This window comes from Ictidomys tridecemlineatus, chromosome 5 (genome assembly GCF_052094955.1).
Source record: "Ictidomys tridecemlineatus isolate mIctTri1 chromosome 5, mIctTri1.hap1, whole genome shotgun sequence".
NCBI lineage: Eukaryota > Metazoa > Chordata > Mammalia > Rodentia > Sciuridae > Ictidomys > Ictidomys tridecemlineatus.
The window spans coordinates 175,450,095-175,470,339 of NC_135481.1; the positions used below are offsets into that span (position 1 = coordinate 175,450,095).

At 49.6% G+C, this 20,245-nt stretch overlaps 2 protein-coding genes across 9 annotated transcripts; one reads left to right on the forward strand and one right to left on the reverse strand.

Annotated features, from left to right (window-relative positions):
- Nucleotides 1-347: 347 nt before the first annotated feature.
- On the reverse strand, nt 348-6,079 carry Defb124 (defensin beta 124). Of its 2 annotated transcripts, none has more exons than XM_021723272.3 (2): nt 3,427-3,524; nt 348-545 (listed from the first exon to the last, which is right to left on the reverse strand). In XM_021723272.3, exons 1-2 carry the CDS (start codon nt 3,482-3,484, stop codon nt 388-390), a joined length of 216 nt encoding a protein of 71 aa, XP_021578947.3. In that variant the 5' UTR covers nt 3,485-3,524; the 3' UTR covers nt 348-387. The 2 variants fall into 2 exon arrangements, 1 of the variants encoding a protein (XP_021578947.3); XR_005729790.2 differs by lacking the exon at nt 3,427-3,524 and adding an exon at nt 5,768-6,079 and having other exon boundaries at nt 417-545.
- On the forward strand, nt 6,019-14,752 carry Rem1 (RRAD and GEM like GTPase 1). Of its 7 annotated transcripts, none has more exons than XM_021723238.3 (5): nt 6,019-6,144; nt 6,919-7,479; nt 8,568-8,683; nt 12,658-12,859; nt 14,072-14,752. In XM_021723238.3, exons 2-5 carry the CDS (start codon nt 7,137-7,139, stop codon nt 14,341-14,343), a joined length of 933 nt encoding a protein of 310 aa, XP_021578913.2. In that variant the 5' UTR covers nt 6,019-6,144; nt 6,919-7,136; the 3' UTR covers nt 14,344-14,752. The 7 variants fall into 7 exon arrangements, with proteins under 7 accessions (XP_021578913.2, XP_021578914.2, XP_040131210.2 ...); XM_021723239.3 differs by having other exon boundaries at nt 8,568-8,650; XM_040275276.2 differs by having other exon boundaries at nt 8,571-8,683.
- Nucleotides 14,753-20,245: the final 5,493 nt, after the last annotated feature.

Below are 20,245 nucleotides of genomic sequence, written 5' to 3' on the forward strand. Positions count from 1 at the left end.
ATTAATATCATTAATTCTGATTACTACGACTCATCATTAGCTCTGATTCTTAACTCTACCTTGGTTTTTGCATCCTTCTGTCAAGTCCTAGTCTCCTGTTATAACCTCACATCTTCCTACGGATGAGGAGGCTTGGGCTCTCGGAGGTGGAGTAACTTTTCCGGAGTTGGACAGACAAAACATGCCATGGCCAGGACCAGAACCATCCACAATGGTCATTAATGCCCACTCTCCCTGGGCACCTTGTCTCCCTCCACCAACCACCCCTCCCACACCCTGGACTTTGTCCCCTTTCCTGGAGGGAGGGAAGCTCGGTAAGAGAGCAGAACAGAGGGAGCTGGCCGAGTATGATTTATTGGACAGCAAAGGTGGCAGTGCCTGGAGCCGCTAGGTGTGGTTAGGCTTGGGATGTGGCAGCGGTTTGAGCGCGTAGGCGAGACAGCACAGGGACGCGTCTGGGCACAGGTGCATGAAGGACTCCTGCCTCGTGCAGTAGGTTCGGCAGGCCCCTTGGCCCTTCCAGCACCGTTTGAACTCCGTCCTCCCTGTCAGAGAAGACTACAGGTCACAGAGCCGCACATGGGTCAGAGGTCAGACCAATGGTCACAAGTGAGGCCACAGGTTAAGCCATCTAGCCATCGGCGAGATTTCTGGTTACCACTGAGGCTACAGATTTCAGTCCTGGTTAACCCACAGGCTGTACCACTGTGAACAAGTTCTTGTCCGCGGAGAAACCGCCCAAGGTCACACAGTCATTAAAAACGGATCCAGGATTCAAACCCAAGCAATCTGCTCCAGAGTCTACACTCTGAACCATGCCACAAAATGCCCTGATATAAAGGGGACTGTTTAAAATTAGATTCTAATGAGGAAATTTCCAACCCTGGGCCACAGAAAGGACAAGGCTTAGAAAGAACAGGTCCTATCCACCCCCGCCCAGTGGTCTTTGGTTATATGGCCTGAAATAGAATCTCTCCTTCGGTTTATTCATTTAACAAACATGGAGTGTCGAGGGACCCACAATGAACAATATGGCCATGGTCCAGGCCCTTCCCACAGGCAGGGAAAGCAATTTGAAAGCAAGCAAGTAGCCAGGCCTGGTGGCACACACTGGTAAGCCCAGCAAACCAGAAGGCTGAAGCAGTAATGAAGTGAGACCCTGTTTGAAAATAAAAAGGACTAGGGATGCAGCTCAGTGGTAACATACCCCTAGGTTCAATGTCAGTACTACCAAAGGGAAAAAAAAAAAAAAAGACCCTCTCTCAGAATGAAATTAGAGTCTGGGGATGTGGCTCTGTGGCAGAGCACTTGCCTGGCATGTTCCAGGGCCTAGGTTCAACTTCTTGTGCCACAAAAGACAAGAGACAAGCAAATAAATAGATGGAAGTGATCAGGGCTCTCTGATGGCCAATTTGAGCAAAAATTGGAAAGTGAGACAAGATTAGAACCACGGAGGCTTGTCTGTTGTGCAACATTTCTAGACACATGGCTTCAGACAGGCAGAGAGCGAGCAACACAGAACTGGGACCGAGTGGAGGGTGGAAGGAGAGGCTTACCTAGTCTCCCTGGACTAAAGAGGTCCCATACAATCCTCAGGTGACACCTTGGGACCATCCACAGGTTTCCCTAGCCCTGCCGACTAGCCCATCCTGCCATTTGTCCAGGTAGAGAATCTCAGGATGATACAATGCTGGCCTCAAAATCTCTACGGGACAGAGAATCTGTACTCTGAAGAGGGTGCGTATCACAGTGATTAACAGTGATGTGACCTCAGCTCAGAACTCCTGAATCCCAATCCCAGTTCCATCATTTCCCAGCTGAGTGACCTTGGCCTTAAATTCCTCAGCTCTATGGCTCTCTTTCAGAGGAAAGTTACAGGATCATTTTATCCCAAGGCCTGGCACATAGTACATGCTCAATTAGTAGAAGGTGAGATTATCAGAATAACAGCTTAATAGTTGGAGCTCCCACAATCCATTCTAGATAACTCTCCACTATCCAGATAAAGAAAGGAAGGGACTTGATCAAGATCGATTAGCTGCTCAGTGGTGGGTCTGGATAGAACCAGAGCCCCTAACTCTCAGGCACTGGCCATTCCTAGAATAAATACTCTTAGCACATCATCACATCTGAGTTTCCCAAGTACCCAAGACCTAGAACTGTTATTTTCTGGAGGATGATCTGCTTTCCCTTCATGTCTTTGACAAGACCTCCCACGCTTTCTAGTCCCCATTAGTCACACGGGCCTCCATGCTGTTCCTCACACCAGGCTATCATCCTCCTGCCCCAGGGCCTCACTCCTTGACGCTCCCACCACCTGGAAAGAACAACTCCCCTGCATCTCACTCGATTCAGAACTCGGCTCAGACCTACCTTATAGTACAAAACAAAAACACCACAGAACGTACTTCCAGATAACTCACTGGAGCAGAGGAAAAGGCCAACAACAGAACCAGCTTGGTTCAAGTTCAAGGTGTTCTTGTTGGGTGACAGGTACTAAGGAGTTCTTTAAACTGTTTTTTTTTTTAATTTGTTTGAAATTTTCTAAAATAAAAAAAAGTTGCTTTTAAAAACTCAAATCATTACACTAATCTGTTTTGCATAAATTTAAATTTTTCCAGAATAAAACATTTTTTAAAAACCCACCTTCTGGAGCTGAGGGTGTAGCTCCATGATAGAGCACATATGTAGTTAGCATGCTGAGCATATGTGAGACCCTGGGTTCAATCCCCGGCACCCCCTATAATCCCAGTGGCTCAGGAGGCTGAGGCAGGAGGATCACAAGTTCAAAACCAGCCTCAGCAATTTATCAAGGCCCTAAGCAACTCAGCAAGACCCCGTCTCAAAAATTTTTAGAAAATTAAAATAAAGGGGCTGGGGATGTGGCTCAATGGTTAAGTGCCCTTGGTCTAATCTCTGGTACAAAAAAAAGAAAAACTCACATTGCTCACTATTCTATTTTCATGTGTACTTGAGAATTTTCTAAAATAAAAAAATTGTTTAAAGCCCCATTGGATTTCTTCCTAGACCATCCCGTCAGCTTGCCCATCACCCCCTGCTGCTCTCACCCCTTACCTTGCTTTTATTCTTCTTATCACAGACACATTATGTGTTTTTCTTTTTTCTATTTCCACCAAATAAAGTGTTAGCTCCACAAAAGCAAGAACTTGCTTTCTTCCAGTCAAAATCCCAGCAATCGAATGTGCCTGATGCACAGGATTGAAGAAATCCCATTTTACAAATTAGGAAACTGAGGCGCAGCTGATTTAGCCATTTGCTTTAAGTCAATGGTGTGGCCAAAGTTAAATGTTGATCTTGGCCCTCTGTCCTCCAAGACCTGGGAGCCTATCACACACACACACACACACACACACACACACGCACACGCACACGCACACTCACACACACACACACGTGCGACATTACCTGGTGGCACATGACCCAGGACCAGGAGAGCCACAGTGAGTAGTAGTAGCTGTGCCATGGCTACAGGACTCCTGGGGAGGCTGCTGGGGAGGACTCGAGAGGAGAGGAACAGTGGTTGAGCCTGGCTGCCTGCGGAACAGCCTTTATGGACCACAGAGGAAGGCAGGGCTGGGAATATGTGGGAGTATGAGGCCATGTTGTCCAAGGCTGCATGGAATCTCAGCCAGCTCTGTGGGAACCGGGCAGCCACACCCCCCAGAGGCTGCTCAGCTCTGAAGCTGGGGGCTGAAGTTCCTGAAGCCATGCCTGGGGACAGAGACTGGACACCTTCCCTGTATGGGTGAGTGAGAAAAGCCATAACTTGAGTCAATCCCACGATCTCCCCCTAGTGTCTGGGAGACTTTGGACAAGTCACTTAACCTCTCTGGGACCCCAGCTGTGGTCTATGAAATGATGACGAGCCTCTTTTACAAGGCTTATAAATGAAGGTGTCCCTTCTCAGTGGCAAGGAGAAAGGACCAGAACACCCTGGCCCATTCAAACAAGCATGCACTGACACCTACTCTAAAAATGGGAAGAAACCTGCCTCATAGAGAGTAATAGCTACCCATCTCACTTATGGCATTAAATGAAACAATACAATGATTCTCAAAATGTGGTCCCCAGCCAGTAAGTACCTGGTCTGAACTGGAACTTGCAAACTCTCCGGCTCTGCTCCAAACCTCTAGCGGGTGGGTCCCGCAAAACCGCAGCTTAAGAAGACTTCCAGGTGATTCTAACGTACCACTAAGGTATGAGCACCACTAAGATAATATGCATTCCTAGAGCCTGGAGTCGTGTCTGGTAGTCAGGTATCTAAGCTGCATTGTGAACGATGAGTAGGGAAAAGGGTATCCCAGGCAGAAGGGACAGGGGGCACCAGAAAGAGTGGGTGGAGCAAGGCTCTGTTGAGAAAAGAGGCTGAAATTGACCCTGCAGAGGACAGGAGAGAGGGCACAATTGACCTTGAATGCCAAGTTCAGCCTTTTATATTTTAGACAACCATAAGTTCTTAGTGGGGGTATAACCTGTTGAGGGTACAGTTTTAAATAAAGAAACTGAAATCCAAAGAGGGGAGTTGACTTGACTGCGGTCACCCAGCAACTGAGTTGCAGAGCTGGCCTGGAAGCTAAGTCATCTCACTCCCAAATAAGGAAGGGTGGTGTCTCACCACAGGTGGGAAACGGAGGCCAAGAGGGTCATGCCTCGGAAGGAAGCCAGGCATGAGGGGTTTGGTGTCTACCCAAGACTTGCGGGGGCTGCTGTAGGAGTTGTTCCAAGCTGGACACCTGAACCCCTCAGCCATGACAAGTTCCACCCACAGGTACAGCCTGGTCTCCAAGGTCTCCCACACATACGCACCCCAAAGAGTTACAGGAAACCAGGCACAATGGCACATACCTGTAACCCCAGAAACTTGAAAATCTGAGACAGGAAGATCACAAATTACAAGTCAGCCCAGGAAACTAAGCAAGATTCTGTTTCAATTTTTTGGGGGGGAAGGGGATTGAAATCAGGGGCACTCAACCACTGAGCCACATCCCCAGCCCTATTTTGTATTTTATTTAGAGATAGGGTCTCACTGAGTTGCTTAGTGCTTAGCCTTTGCTGTGGATGGTTTTGAACTCGAGATCCTCCTGTCTCAGCCTTCTGAACTGCTGGAATAACAGGCAAGCAACACCGCACCCAGTCTCAAATTTCTTTAAAAAAATAATAATAATAAAGAACTGGAGATGTGGTTAGAGGGATAGAGCAGTAACAATCTCCAGTAACACTAACCCAGACACACACACACACACACACACACACACACACACACAGGGCCCCACAGCCAACTTCCCTACCAAGATCAGTGACTCTCCTCCTCCAACATACCTGGGGAATTTTGTTTGCCTTGTTTTTAAGCCATGAACTATTATGGAAAGGGACAATAGGCTGAAAGGCAGAGTCCCAAGCCCAAGTAATCCTTAGCTGGTGAATAAGCAAAGGAATGAATGACAGCAAAATCAGATATTCAGAAATCTTCAGTACAGACTTCCAGGACTCTCTCTTCCCCCAAGCTGTTTCCCAGCATTAATCCTCCCTCCAAAACAGAGTTTCTCCAAGTGGAGTGCAAGAACGATCTGCATCAGGATGTTTTTGGGAGTTTGTTTAAAACATTTATTCCAAAGCTGGGATGTAGCTCAATGATAAGAGTTGCTTGACTAGGGTGAGGCTTTGGGTTCAATTCCCAGCATCCCAGAAAAATGAATAAAATAAAAAGATCCCCGAAACCCTGGGACCTAAGAAACGGAACCTTTACCAAGCGGCGGAGTGGATTTTGTGAAGGCTGAGGTTGGTGCCCCGCACTGATGGATTGGACCGATGCGGACGCAGAGGGGCATCCAGACCCTTCCTCTCTCTTGTCGGCTACCCCGACACTGTCACCGGGACCTCGCGCAGGCCTGGGAGCGGCGGGTCACCGGGGGATCTGCAGTCTTAAAAACGCAGCGCGGCCCAGGCTCGGGGCGGGGACCCCGGGGCTCCCTGCCGGGGCGGGGCTGGACGGGGCGGGGTCGCGCTCCTCCCCGGCCCGGGGCGGGGCGGGCCGGGCCCGAGGGGCTGCTGGCGGAGGCGGGCGGTCCAGCCTGCAGCACCCAGCGGCTGAGGCGGCGGGGACCGGACCCCTCCCCGGCCGAGGTAAAGCTCCGCGCCGCCCGCGGACAACTTGCCCAAGTTGGAGCGGAGTTCGCGGGGCGCCTGCTGGGGGGGTTCTGCGGAGCCGGCGGGGGCCGGGGAGCTTCGAAACCGCGTGCGGGGTGCGGGTCCCCAGCCCTGGGGCCGGGAGGGTCCGGGAGCCGCCGACCTGGAAGCCCCCTGCCCCGCGATCGGGGCCCTTACACCCGGGACCCCGGGCTGGGAAAGCTCGGACCCAGCCTCTGAAAATGGCACATGCGTTCCCGGGCCCTGTGGGCTCCCCGCCTGTCCCCCGCCGGGACCCTGTCCTGTCACCAAACCTGGGGCCTGGCGAGCTCGCAGCCCCCGCCTTCCAGCAACAGCTGGAGGCCGTAGCGCCAGCCGCTCCTGAATTTTTCACGCTGGGGGCGGGCCGGACACGCCGTTCCCATGACACCAGGGCACTCGGGTTACAGCCGGAGGGATCCCCCGGCCCCTCTCGCCCTTCTGGGGCACCGACCCCGTGGGATCCGGCAGCGGAAGTAAACCCCCCAGCGGCCCTCAACCCTCCTGGGCACCCCCAACCCAGAGCGTGTGGAAGAGACCAGTGGGAACAGGGCGGATGACGGCTCCTCGGATGCCTTTCGTACCAAGGGTCTCCTGTTCTAAAGGAGGGGCAGGTTGTGCCTGGAGGGGTGCAGGTATGGACATCCACCTAGCTGCGGTCTGTCACCTGGGGTGGGCCATCCTTAAGGCATGGGACATGGCCTCTGAGTGTGCACGTTCGTGTGTTCACAGCCTGCCGACTCACCCCTTCCAGGTGACCTTACCCTGGGCCTGAAGCCAAACCCCCACACCAAGGAGCAGAGGTGCCGCCTCCCGTTCAAACAAGAGAGGACTGTGGGGAAGCCTTCCCAACCGCTCGTCAGGACCCTGCAACAGACAGAGGGGCTCAGAGCAACTGCTTCATTCAGGGGGAAGGAAGAAGGAGTGGCCAAAGCCCTTCCCTCCCAAGGATGACATTGAACACTCAGCAGGAAGCAAAGACCCCCCTTCGACGACGCAGGGCCAGCACTCCACTCACCTTGTCATCCCGGGGCCACCAGCCTGGCCGCCTCTGCACAGCAAGCCCCAGTCAATCCCAGCATCCCCGATTGGGCCAATCATTCTCCCTCAACCCTCCTGTCCGGAAACCTTCACCTGCCCCAGATGGTTGGTCCTCTGAATCCAGCGACTCAGAAGGCTCCTGGGAAGCCCTCTACCGAGTGGTGCTGCTTGGAGACCCTGGCGTAGGGAAGACCAGCCTGGCCAGCCTCTTTGCAGGGAAGCAAGAGCGGGACCACCATGAACAGCTGGGAGGTAGGGGCCTTGTGGGGTGGGGTGGGATATGGCCAGAAGAGTGAAAGGCCTGTCACCAGGGGGCAGAGGGCTGCCAAGAACAGTTGTAGGAGTCATGCACTGTTCAACTCTGAGCATCATTTGCGCAGACTCTGAAGTGAATGATGCTCACCTGGATTGTGCAGGACGCAACCTGCATGGTGGTCTAAAGGAGGGAAATCCTTAAATAGAATGAGAAAATTTGCCAAATTTTCATGGATGAGATGTGTCTGATTCATCTTCATGTCATAAGGGGGGGGGCAATTCGGAAAACTGTCAAGAAATGGTGGACTTTCATCCAACTCAGAACTCCCATTCGGAAGTCCCCCTGACTCTCTGATGCCCCAGACCCATAGACACCCAACGATGGCCACCATGACCTGCAGCAAAGTCTCTAAAGTGGAGACTCCCAGATCCCCAGAACTGGGTTGCTTTATTCCCAAGAAATGCAGTGAGCTCACAGGGCCAGGGGACCCAGGATGATTGGATATGGGGACAGAGAAAATGAAGACAGATCCCTGAGGGACTGGTTGGGAGGACATAGAGTGAGTGGGGTGGGGTTTGTTAAAAGCAGAGAAGAGGTGGGGACAATCTGGCCCTGCTGTTTCTGCAGCCTCAACACTCCCAAGAGTGAGAACTCACACAAGGGGCATATAGACTTACACCTGCATGTGTTGTGAATGGGGAGACCAAGGCCCAGAGCTTAACATGACCTGCCTGATGCACATGCTAAGTCAGAGACTGTGGGGCCAGGAGGGTTCCCAGCCCAGCTTTAACCTCACCACCCCAACCTTTCAATCCACCACACTTTGACCCCACCACCCACTCATTCAATCCACTACACCAACCTTCCTGGCACATACCACGTGCCAGGTACTATGCTGGCAGCCAGGGAAGCATGGGCTCCTCATGGAGTTCCTTGATCTACCAGGAAAGACACACCAAATAAGTGTGGTGAGCACTCCCAAGGAGAAGTGGAGGGGTGATGTGACCTGAAAGGGGGGCTAGGGAGCCCCACATCTCCCAGGCCTGCCCCTCCTCCCTGAGATACAGTCTTCCCTTGGTTGCAGAAGATGTGTATGAGAGGACCCTCACGGTGGATGGCGAGGACACCACACTGGTGGTCATGGACACCTGGGAGGCCGAGAAACGGGTATGGCACTGCAAGCAGGACTTGGAAGACAAGGTGCTGAGCCTCACACCACACTCTTATTCTCACCTGGGACATACAAAGCAGGGTTTGGGGCAAGGGCCATTCTGAGCACACTCCCCCAAAACCTACAGCTCCTAAACAGCCTTTCCAAAGACAGAGATCCTCACAATCCTGATCCCTTCTCTCATTCCGTGGATCCCCTCCTGGCACCCACCCCAAGATGTGCTTCTCCCCTGCAGGCCTCCCCAGCATCATGACCAGCCTCACCCCACCCACCCACTCACACAGTGCAGGAGAAGGCAGGCTGCATTTGGCACCAGGATGCCCAAGGTTGAAGCTCCCTTTCTTTTACCTACTAGTTGTAGAGCTTTGTGCAAGTGACTTGCCTACTGTGACCTACAGTTTTCTTGCCTGATGAATGGTGAATTGTTCCAGACGTTCTTGTCATTCTGTCTTCCTCCTCAGCTGACTTCTGTTGTTGTTGGTGGGTGGATTTTGGTGCTAGGGATCAACCCAGGGCCTCGATTAGGCAATATGCTAAGCATGTGCTCTACCCCTGAGCTGCACCTCCAGCCCCATCATCAGCTGATTTTAAAACTTTCTTAGGCAGTTCCAAGAGGTGAGCCTAGTCTGGAACATGAATAATAAATGCTGAGCAGGGTGGAAAATTGTATGTGATAATTCTTATTAGTTACAACTAGGTAGCTAGTGAAAAAGGAAACCAAAGGGATCCTTCCTACCGGCTTCCAAAGGAGGAAATGGACAGCAAACAGGGACATGTCTCTATTATGACTTTCCTATCTTCTTGGGGTTTTATATGGTAATACATGCCTATTGTTGACCTTTGAGGAAATACATGTAAGCAAAGAGAAGGATCCAAAAGTCATCTGAAATCCATCTTCTTAAAGGGTAGAACCTTTCCTTAACTCTCAAGGAGGCTCCACCCTATGGTAGTATTGAGTGATTGACTAGAATGGTGGCCAGTTCCACCCATAGGCCCAAAGAATGAGAATGAAGGCGCTAAGTGGTCAATTTCTCTTAACAAGCTTAAAAAGTAATGCAGGTCCAAATGAGCATAATAATGATGATTCTTACAATGACAGCTGACATTTATGGTGCACCCTCTTTCACTGGATGTATGACATTCAGGCAAAACCAAAAATATACAGTTAGGATTGATTCTCATTCTACTGATAAAGAAACTGAGGCTCAAAGAGGTTAAATCAGGTGTCCGAATCTCTGAACGAGCAGATAGGATTCCAAGCCAGATCTATGCGACTCCATAGCCTGTGCACACCAGGACTGCCCCTACCTGTGTCCCTCGGGAGCACCATCTTCTGAACCTTCAGCTCATTCATTCATTCTAAAGCACTTAGTGGGTGTCCGTCATGGGCCAGGTGCTGGAGATGCAGCAGTAAACCAGGCAGACATGTCCCCTGGACTCAAAGAGCTCACAGGTGGGTGACTGCAGGTCTATTTTTGGATGCAGTTGAGGATTCCCTGGGCAGGGTCCAGTGAACAAAGAAGAGGGGTCAGAGAAGGAGCACCGCACTGAGGACAAGGGGGAGAGGTTACTGGGCCAGAAAGCGGAAACTGGAAATCTGCACCCAGCTTGCTGTGAGGCCTTGAGAATGTTTTCTCCTCTTCTCTGGACTTTTGTTTTACTTTTCTATCCATAAAATAAGGAAAGTAAACCAGTTTCCCCATTCAGTGCCTGTGAAGGGAGTTCCCAGAGCAGGCCCAGCAGTAGTAATCTATTGGAATAAGCACCTGTCCTTTGCACTCTGGGCTGGATGGTACTCTGATGTCAACAGATAGAATAGTGCCCTGCATTGGCTGACCATCTGATCATCTGGAGAGGATTAAAAATCAAATTCCTAAGCTTCGCCCCTAATAAATAAGAACCTACAAAAGTAGGGTCTGGAATCTATATATTGAATCATACTCCCAGTTGCTTCTCACCCACCAATCCATGCACCAATTGGCTATTGGTGATCACCTGTCAAATCCTCCATAAATATTTGTATGATGAATAAATAGTCAAGCCCCACCCTCTCATCCTACAGATGGGGACAGGGACCTAAGGGAGGAAGGAACCCAGCCATAGTCAAGGTTGAGAACTCACCTCACTTGGGACTCCATCCTGAGGAATGATCAGTGTGGCTGTTGAGAATACATCTCTTTGACAATGATGTTGACTGTGGATCTGATACTTTCCCATTCAAGTATCTTATTTGGTTATCAGGAAACTCTTCTGACTTACAATCAATGCTTTCGCCACTCTCAGCCTTTCCCACTCCAGACCTTAGCGTCAAAGTTCTCTTTGTCTGGAACCTCTTCTCTTGCTTGGCCTGCTTACCTTTCAAACCCCACTCACTGGTCCACTGGGAAACCATCCCACAATCTGCTGACCTCCACCCCACCTACCTAGCTCCTCCAACCACTTGCATATGGCCCTCTGGAAGGTACACACCACACTGCATTAGAACTCTCCATTCCAGCTGGGTGCAGTGGCACACACTTGTAACCCCAGCTGTTCAGGAGGCTGAGGCAGGAGGATAATGAGTTCAAAACCAGGCTCAGCAACACAGTGAGGCCCTAAGCAACTCAGTGAGACCCTGTCTCTAAATAAATCACAATAAAAGGGGTGAGGATGTGGCTTAGTGGTTAAGCAACCCTGGATTCAATCCCCAGTACCCCCAAAAAAACTCTCCATTCCACTAACATCTGTGATAGTTTGGATATGAGGTGTCCCCCAATAGTTCCTGTGTTAAGACAGAAATGTTCAGAGAAATGACTAGATTATGACAACTATAAGCTCATGAGTGGATTAATCCATATGCTGGATTAGTAATCTAAATGGGCCAAGTGGTAACAGTAGGCAGGTGAGGTGTGGCTGGAGGAGATGGGTCACTGGAGAGGTGCCTCTCTCTGCTTCCTGGTGCCATGTCTTTCTGCCATGATGTTCTTGGGCCCTTAAGCAATGGTGACAGCAGACCATAGACTATACCTCTGAAACTATGAGCTAAAATAAACTTTTCCTCCTCTGAGTTGTTCTCGTCAGGTATTTTGGTCACGGTGATGAAAAGCTGACTTTCACAACCCCCCTTCTGCACCAGGAGCTTCTGGAGGGCAGGAATGTGTCTAATTAAACACTTATAAATTTATTACCCAGGTGATCCAGTTTCAGAATGCAGTCCCTGGCTAATGGCCCCCATCCAGAATGGAATATCAAAATCACTCCCGTTCTTTCCTTTCCTTGGCCAAACAACTTGAAAGGACTCAACTTTTTTTGTTTGTTTGTTTTTAGTTTTAGGTGGACACAATATCTTCATTTTATTTTTATGTGGTGCTCAGGATTGAACCCAGTGCCTCATGCACACTAGGCAAGCACTCTACCACTGAGCCACAACCCCAGCCCCAGGACTCCACTTCTTAAAGGGAAGGGGATGGACATTTCCATCCCCCTCTGAGCTTCCACTCCACAGTTGCTTTTTAGCCCCTTTCACTTCAAAACTGCCTGAATAGGCCTTCCCTGAAGTCCACCTCCTGTCCTCATTTCTCTCTATCTCTCTCTCTCTATCTCTCTCTATATCTCTATCTCTTAATTCCGGATTGCAGGCATCCTACAGAAATGTCTAGCAAAGCCAAACCCTCCTCTCCTCAGAAACCAGACAACAGAGCGGAACAGGCAAAGCCAGACCACCCCCTCTCCCTTGGCAGGAATAGGAACCAAGTCCTTCTCTGCCCCCAGTGCCCAGCCTGTGGATGTGATCAGTGAATGACAAAATCAAGTGATGCAGTGTCCACCCAATTTTTCAAGCAGAGAAACCCAGGGTCAGAGAGGATCAGGGGTTTTCCCAAAGTGACACAGGAAATTATGATAGAATTTGTTCCCCAAACCTGTGCAGAATGTAACTTCAACCCTCCCACTAGACCAGACCAGCCTCTTTCTCAGCCAGGGCCAGGCGCCCTCTGAGCACGAGCCTGGGGTCCCTCCCCTCCAGGATGAGAGCTGGAGCCAGGAGTCGTGCCTGCAGATGGGCAGCGCCTATGTCATCGTGTACTCCATCGCAGACCGGGGCAGCTTCGAGAGCGCCTCTGAGCTCCGCATTCAGCTGCGGCGCACACATCGGGCAGACCACGTGCCCATCATCCTCGTGGGCAACAAGGCGGATCTGGCCCGCTGCCGGGAAGTCTCCGTGGAAGGTGAGCCCTCCACCCACCCTCCTCTCTCCCTCAACCCCACTGCCCCTCCTGCAGGGCTCTTGCCTGGGGGCTCTTTGCCCTGCCAACCCACCCCCACCCTGCAGCTTCTTGACTTGAGCAGAAAACTGCCTTCTCTCTCACCTGGGAAGAAGTGAGAGACCTCAGGACTTGGTCCTCAAGTCCTGCCAGCCTCCTTGCCTCTCTGCCCCGTCTTGGCATCTCCCCTTGGTCCTAAGCCAGTCTCTCTAGTTCTCTAGCCTCTACTCAATCGGTCCTCCTTGCCAGCGGCCAGAGTTTTTTAGAACCAGAATTGACCTCCTCATTTCTTTCCTTTCGAATTTCCCTGTAGCTCCACATGCCCTGAATCAGGGACACCTGATTCACCAGTCAGAGGCCCAGTGCCTACCTGCTTTTGAAGGGCTTATGTTTGAGAAATGACCATTATTGGCTCCAAAATGAAGTGAGAAAATGATAAATTTAAGTTTTCCAAAGCTTTAATTGTCTAAAAGGAACATAATATTGTGTCAACCAGCAACTACAAACCAAAACTTTTTAAGTTATCTATCAATTACATTTACAGTGGGATGAGAATATTTTAATGTGTCATATTTCTGGTGGGGCCCATAAAGATCTTAAAATGGCCCTACTTAAAGAATAAAATCTCTAAAAATATGGAAACTGAGACTAAAAAGGAAAAGAAAACCAGTTTCACAAGTCATCAGCCATGAAATACTAGAATTCAGGCCCCTGTCTCACAGCCTAGTGCATCCCAGAGCTGGAAGACCATGTACTTTGTGGACAGGCACCCCCAAAATCCGCAACATTATCCGCAGGAGATTTTGTTAAAACACAGGTTCCCAGACCTCATCCCAAATCTACGGGATCAGAATTCCTGAGGGTGGGCCCAGGAACCTGCCTTTCCACACGCTCCTCCAGGTAATTCTAATGCCCAGGAGATCAGGCCTCAACCTGGCATTCAGCCTGGTCTCTACCTGCTCCTAACCTCCCTGTCCTCCCAGCCTCATTCTGCCATCAGTATCGGTCAGTAGACTGTAAACTAACTCCTCAAAGCCTCACATGATTTCTCTCTTAAGTCCCCTGAAACTGCCCTAGGTATGGGCACAGGCAAGATGGCTTCCAGTTGACACTGATCCACCTCTTCCTATCTTTGTCTCCGTCTGCCTGTACGGCTCACCTGACCCCGCCCCTCAGAGGGCCGCGCGTGCGCCGTGGTGTTCGACTGCAAGTTCATCGAGACGTCAGCCACTCTGCAGCACAACGTGGCCGAGCTCTTCGAGGGCGTGGTACGCCAGCTGCGCCTGCGCCGCCGAGACAGCTCCGCCCAGGAGCCCCCTGCACCGCGGAGGAGGGCTAGCCTGGGCCAGCGCGCGCGCCGCTTCCTGGCCCGCCTGACTGCCCGCAGCGCCCGCCGCCGGGCACTCAAGGCCCGCTCCAAGTCCTGCCACAACCTGGCCGTGCTCTGAGACCACCCGCCCTTCTGGGGGTGGAGGGACACTGGGTACATTCTGGCCTCCACCGAAGGCAAAGGTGCAGTTGCCTGGAGTCCGCATCGAAGGCCTTTCCTATCCGCTGCCCTGATGGCAGAGCTTCGAGGACCCTTCGACCTCAAGGAAGCAGTGGACAGACTATGGGTCCAAAGCCTCACTGGGCACAAAGTAGAGGGTTTTTTTACGTGGTGGGTATCTTTGGTAAAAAATCTTTCTTGACCCTGGGCCCTGGGCAACCCTTAGAAACCCTCCATGATAAACCTGGCCAGAAGGATGCCCTGTCTGAATGCCCAGAAAGGCCCTTCTGGGCTCTTCCAGGTATCCCCACCTCCTGCATGCCCATCTACACCGACTGGCCTGGATGTCAATAAAGTCATTGAATCAATTGTGTTCTTAGGCTTTTCTCCCAACCACAGGGTATAGTCCCTGACTCATGTATTTAGGAGAAACACAGTGGATCACAACTAATCACAATTCAGTGTGACCCACTGAATTAGATTATAGAGTCCCAAAACATGATATGGAAGGAATATCAGCACTCATTCCAACAACGTAACAGCTGGCGTTTGTGGGAACTGGCTATGTGCTAAGCCATCAGAGATATTAGTGAATATCTGTCCCTCCCCACAATATCCAGGAAGGTGATACCATTAACCTGCTTTGACTCTTTAGGAAACTGAGGCACAGGGACAGTAAGGGCTCACACACAGGATCATAGAACTGCTATAAGTGATATTGCCAGGATTCCAAACCAGGCTGGTCCCACTGAGTCTATACCCAAATTATCCACAGTCCTCTTGAAGAACTTGGCAAAATGGGGCCGTTCCAGTGATGCACGCCTGTAATCCCACCGATTTAGGAGGCTGAGGCAGGAAGATCACAAGTTCAAAGCTAGCCTCAGCAACTTAGCAAGACCCTTGCTATCTCAAAATTAAAAAAAAAAAAAGGTTGGGGATGTGGCTCAGTGGATAAGCACTCCTGGGTTCAACTGAGTTCAATCCCCCCAGGCTAAAAAAATAATAATAATAATTTGGGAAAATGGGGATGTTGTTCAGTAGTAGATGCTTCCCTAGCATACAAGAGGCCTGGGGTTCATTCAGGAAAGAAAAAGAAAGGAAGAAAAGAATGGAATAGAAAAGAAATATTGTGGGGAGGGACAGATTTTCAAACACAACTTTGCATTCAATTTAAGGCGGGAATGATCTATGAACATGAAACTCAATCCATTAATCTCCAGGATACACCCCAATTTATTCCAATTCATGCATTTTCCCAACGTGGAAACTCAAGTCCAGCCAAGGGAATTGAGCACCTCAGGGTCACCCAGCCAGTGAGGACCCAGGGCCCAGGCTTCCCTTTGCCCGTGAGAGCACAGAGGTAGTGAGGCGGCCAGCCTGCCTAGGGACAGGGTGCATGTTGGGGATCAGGTCAGGATTTCCAGCCAGACGGACAAGAAGGGGTGTCACTGCTTTGAGAGGAGAACAAGATGCTAACGGTTTGGAGGTTTGGACCTTCCATCTCTGCGCCTGACACCCCTGCCCCCAGCCAGCTGCCTGCCCAGACGCCTCAGCCCCGCACGTGGGCCACCACGTTCCAGCCGCCCGGCCTCGAGACCTGGAGAGCGATAACCTCCAGCGGCGCCCCGTCCCCCAAGTCTCGCCAGCGGGTCACTGATGACACCTTTTCCCCCACTCCGACCTCAGCGGGAGGAAGCGAAGAGGAGGAGGGTCTTCCCCCGCTCCAAGCTGTCTCCGGCCTGCGGTCGGGGGAGGGCTCTAGCTGTGGAAAGTTGGCAGAGGCAGCCGGCAGCAGCCGGGAGAGTGGAAAAAATGATATCAAACCCGGAAAAATGCAGGCCGGATGGAGGCCGGAGCCTGCGGAGTCTGCCCGGGGAGGTGAGAGGAGGGGGGAGGAGGGACAGCTCGGTGGCCAGGCTGAGAAAGGAAGAGGGGCCAAGGGAGTTCAAGAGCAGCTCTAGAAAGCTGAGGAGGGTGGCCCTCCATCTCTCCTTTCTCCATCCATAAATATTTATGAGGATCTTCTAAGTGCAGGGCACCGTGCCACGCGCTCAGGAGATGCAGTGAATCCCGAGGAGGGTGCCCAGTGCTCCCTGGAGCTGCCACAGCCTGATAGGGCAAGCAGAAAACAAATACGTGAATGAAATAACCATACACTGGTAAGAGACAGGGAATCAGGGTCGTCAGCGAAGGCCCTGAAAAACCAATCCCATCCGGCTCCATTCACAGATGGGGAAACTGAGGCCAGAGGGCGCTGAGCCCAGGCCACTCAGAATGTGGAAGAAATAGCTGAGACCAGGGGTGGGATAGGGACAGTATGCAGCCAGCTCTGGCAGGATAACACAATGGTTAAGGGCACCTGCCCTGAACCAGAAGTCCAAGTTCAACCCTCTTCCCCTCCACATCTCTGTGCCTTAGTTTCCCCATCCATAAAATGGGATATGTGATGACAATTCCCCACCTCAATGTTCACACAAGGGTCAGATGATTTAAGATATATAAAGTTCTTAAAATAGTTCCCTCACCCAGGAAGTTTCAAATGTTGCTTCAGATTTGGGGGGAACCAAGGTTTGTTAAGGGCTTTGTTTTATTTTGTTTCCGGTGCTGGGATTGAACCCAGGGGTGCTCTACCACTGAGCTACATTCTCAGTCTCTTTTTTAAATTTTATTTTGAGACAAGGTCTTACTAAGTACTAAGTTGTCCAGGCTGGCCTCATTTTGAAGACCTGGGAGTCTTCCTGACTATGACATGGAAGGACTTTAGGAAAATCCCTTTCCCTTTGAGCCTCAGTGTTCCCAAATGCCAAATAAAGGGGTTGAATCTGAACTTGTATCATATATTTATGTTCTCGCATGTGTATTGGCTGCCTCCCCCACAGTAATGAAATCCACAGGAGGGAAAGGTTCTAAGTGCTGCTCTGTCCTACTACCCACCACAGTACTTGGTTCAAAATGGCTGCTCAATAAATATACATTAAATGGATTAATTAACCAACCTCTCCTGACCTCTCTAAGTGTGTGTGAACAAGATATGGCTGGGAAACCGTGAGGAAATCCATAGTATTCTTCCCAGGGACACAGCTCATTACGGTTTAAAAGTTCTTTCTTATCCATCAAAACAAGTAAACAAAAATAGATAATTGTTAAAAGCACTTTCTATATGGTAGTATTGATCCTATGCTACATGCTTCTCATTTCCTCTTTAGCACCTACTTAATAGGTACATTTAATAAATGAGCATAGAGAGGCTAAGGGAACCCAAGAAATAGGTACTAGGCCACCCAACAAGGAAGGGCCATCGGTTCAGCTCAGATTGGTTGTCGAAGCAAGAAGGAATTGCTGTCTTCTTTTTAAATTTGTTTATTTATTTTAATCAGGTATATATGACAGCAGAATGCATTTTGATTCATTGTACACAACTGCAGCACAACTTTTCATTTCTCTGGTTGTACACAATGTAGTGTCACACCATATTTGCTGTCATACATGTACCTAGGGTAATGATGTCCATCTCATTCCACCATCTTTCCTGCCCCCATACCCCCTCCCCTAAGAATTGTTGTCTTAATTATATGGATTAGGGAGAGGAGATGAATCGTCCTAGCTCAAGGTCAATGCAATAAAAACAGCAAATAGTTGCATCCCTCTTCCTATGTCCCAGGTGCTGTTCTGAGTGCTTTTCATAATTTGTTAAATCCTCAAAACTGATGATTCAACCACCGTATGCTAGTTTTCAGGTGGAAAAACTGGAGCACAAAGAACCTTCGACCCAATATAGCACCATTAGCACATACATACCAGACCCAGAATTCAGATCAGGGAAGTCTAGTCCCTCCGTGTTTAGGGCTCACCTATAGGGCACCGTTTGTTGATAGGACAAACCCAGAGTGGACTGGTACAAGAGGGGAGCAATTTTTGCCGTACCCTGCTCCCTGTGATGGAGGCTGGGCAGAGAACAAAAACACTTCAAGAGTCCTGAGCCGCCCACCAGCTGGGACTTTCCACCTTAAAGGGAGGATACTGTTATGGAAAAAAATGATAAAGCTCTGGAAAGATGAATATCTCCCCTGAGGCCCCCCAATCTCTCCAGAGTCCCCTCCCTCTTGCTGTGGGGGAGGGTTATGAACTGTGCTAGCCTGGTCCACAGGAGATGAAGGCCACCTGGCTTCCAAGACGCCCCAGCCAGGCTGCTCAGACTCCGGAGGATCATTGGCCTTGGTGGAAAGTTTCAATTTCTCAGCCAGAAGCATGGGATTTCTGCTTGGAGAACCTGAGGAATCCAGTCCAGGCTGCAGCTCCCAGTCCCTGGGTGGTGGGAAACACACATCTCATTTCACTCACATGGGGACAGACTCATAGCTGTGAAGGAAGGTAAGGAGCACAGAGGTCCCAGATGGCAGACACAGGAATGTCCAAGTCCCTGCCCTGGCTGGGAAGGGATCGGAAGGGTAAATGAGGGCTAGAAATTTTTTTTCTGCAAATGCTTTATAAAGATGAAGAATCTCTCAGCTCTGTCATGAGCAAGTGACCTTAGACAAATGAAAATATACAGAGCGAAGAGATTTGGGTAGAATTATCCATGTGGTTGTCTCTATCTCAAGACCATTTGAAGATTCTAGTCCAACAGCTTGAAAAAATATACAAGTTTGGTTTCAATTTGAGCACTGTTTCCTTCTGTTCAGTTCAGGGTTCAGTTAAAAATAATACTGATGATGGGCTGGGAGCTTTGGGTTCAGCAATGCGTGCAGTTTCCCCCAGTTCCATCTGGTTCAAGTTCAAGGGTAGGGTGTGTATGGAGGGAGGCTAACATTCCCATGCTTCCTGAATGTGACAAGACATTGGCAGAAAAGCACAGATTTTGGAACTAGAAAAAAACTCATGTTCAATCCGATCTCAGGCACCTCGTCGTTTGGATTCCTTTCCTTCACCTTGAAATGGGAGGTGGGGAGCTGGGTTGCAGCTCAGTGGTAGAGCCCTTGCCTAGTATGTGTGAGGCACTGGGTTCGATCCTTAGCACCACTGAAAAATATAAACAAATAAAAGCATTCTGTCCATCTACAACTACAATAATAATAATAATAATAATAATAATAATAATAATAATAATAAAAGAAATTGGTGGGAATTCCTATTCCATAGAATTAAATGGGACTTTTAATATTTAGGAATGCACTACTGTATGCCACTGGGTAACTGACTTTCTCCCTGTGTGCCTCAGTTTTCTCATCTGGAAAATGAGAATACTAATAACATTCTCTCTCTCTAAGGGTTATGGTGAGAATTTAATCACTTTGTTCTTTGTTAGTACAATGCTTTGCACACAGTAAATAAACACTCCATGAATTACAGCTGTTAGTATATTCTATGCATTTCTTACTATTTCCTACATCTAGGTTCTGTGAAGCATAGTATTGTATGTTTCTAAACTTCACTCAAATATACTATATGCATCCTTTAGCTTTATTTTTCACGTTCAATTTTTATTGTAAGATTCATTTCTGTTGAGATATGTAAGCTTACTACATTCTTTTTAGTATTTCGTTATACAAACATACACAATTTATTTTCCTTTGGGCTTTTTCTTTTTCTATTATTATCAGTGCTGCTAGGAACACTGTACATGTCTCTTTGATCACATGAGTAAGAGTTTCTCCTTCCATCTTTCTATTCTGCCATCTTCTAAATCTCAGCTTGCCCTGGGCTGGTTACCCTTAGAGTTCCAATATGGCCACCCCAGTTTTAGGCATCAAATGTGGATATGACAAGGGCCAGTGGAAAGAAGAAGGCTGGTTCTTCCTGGTTCTCTCCCAGAGACCTCCAGCAAACTTCCTTTCATTTCTCATTGGCCAGAAATGGTCACT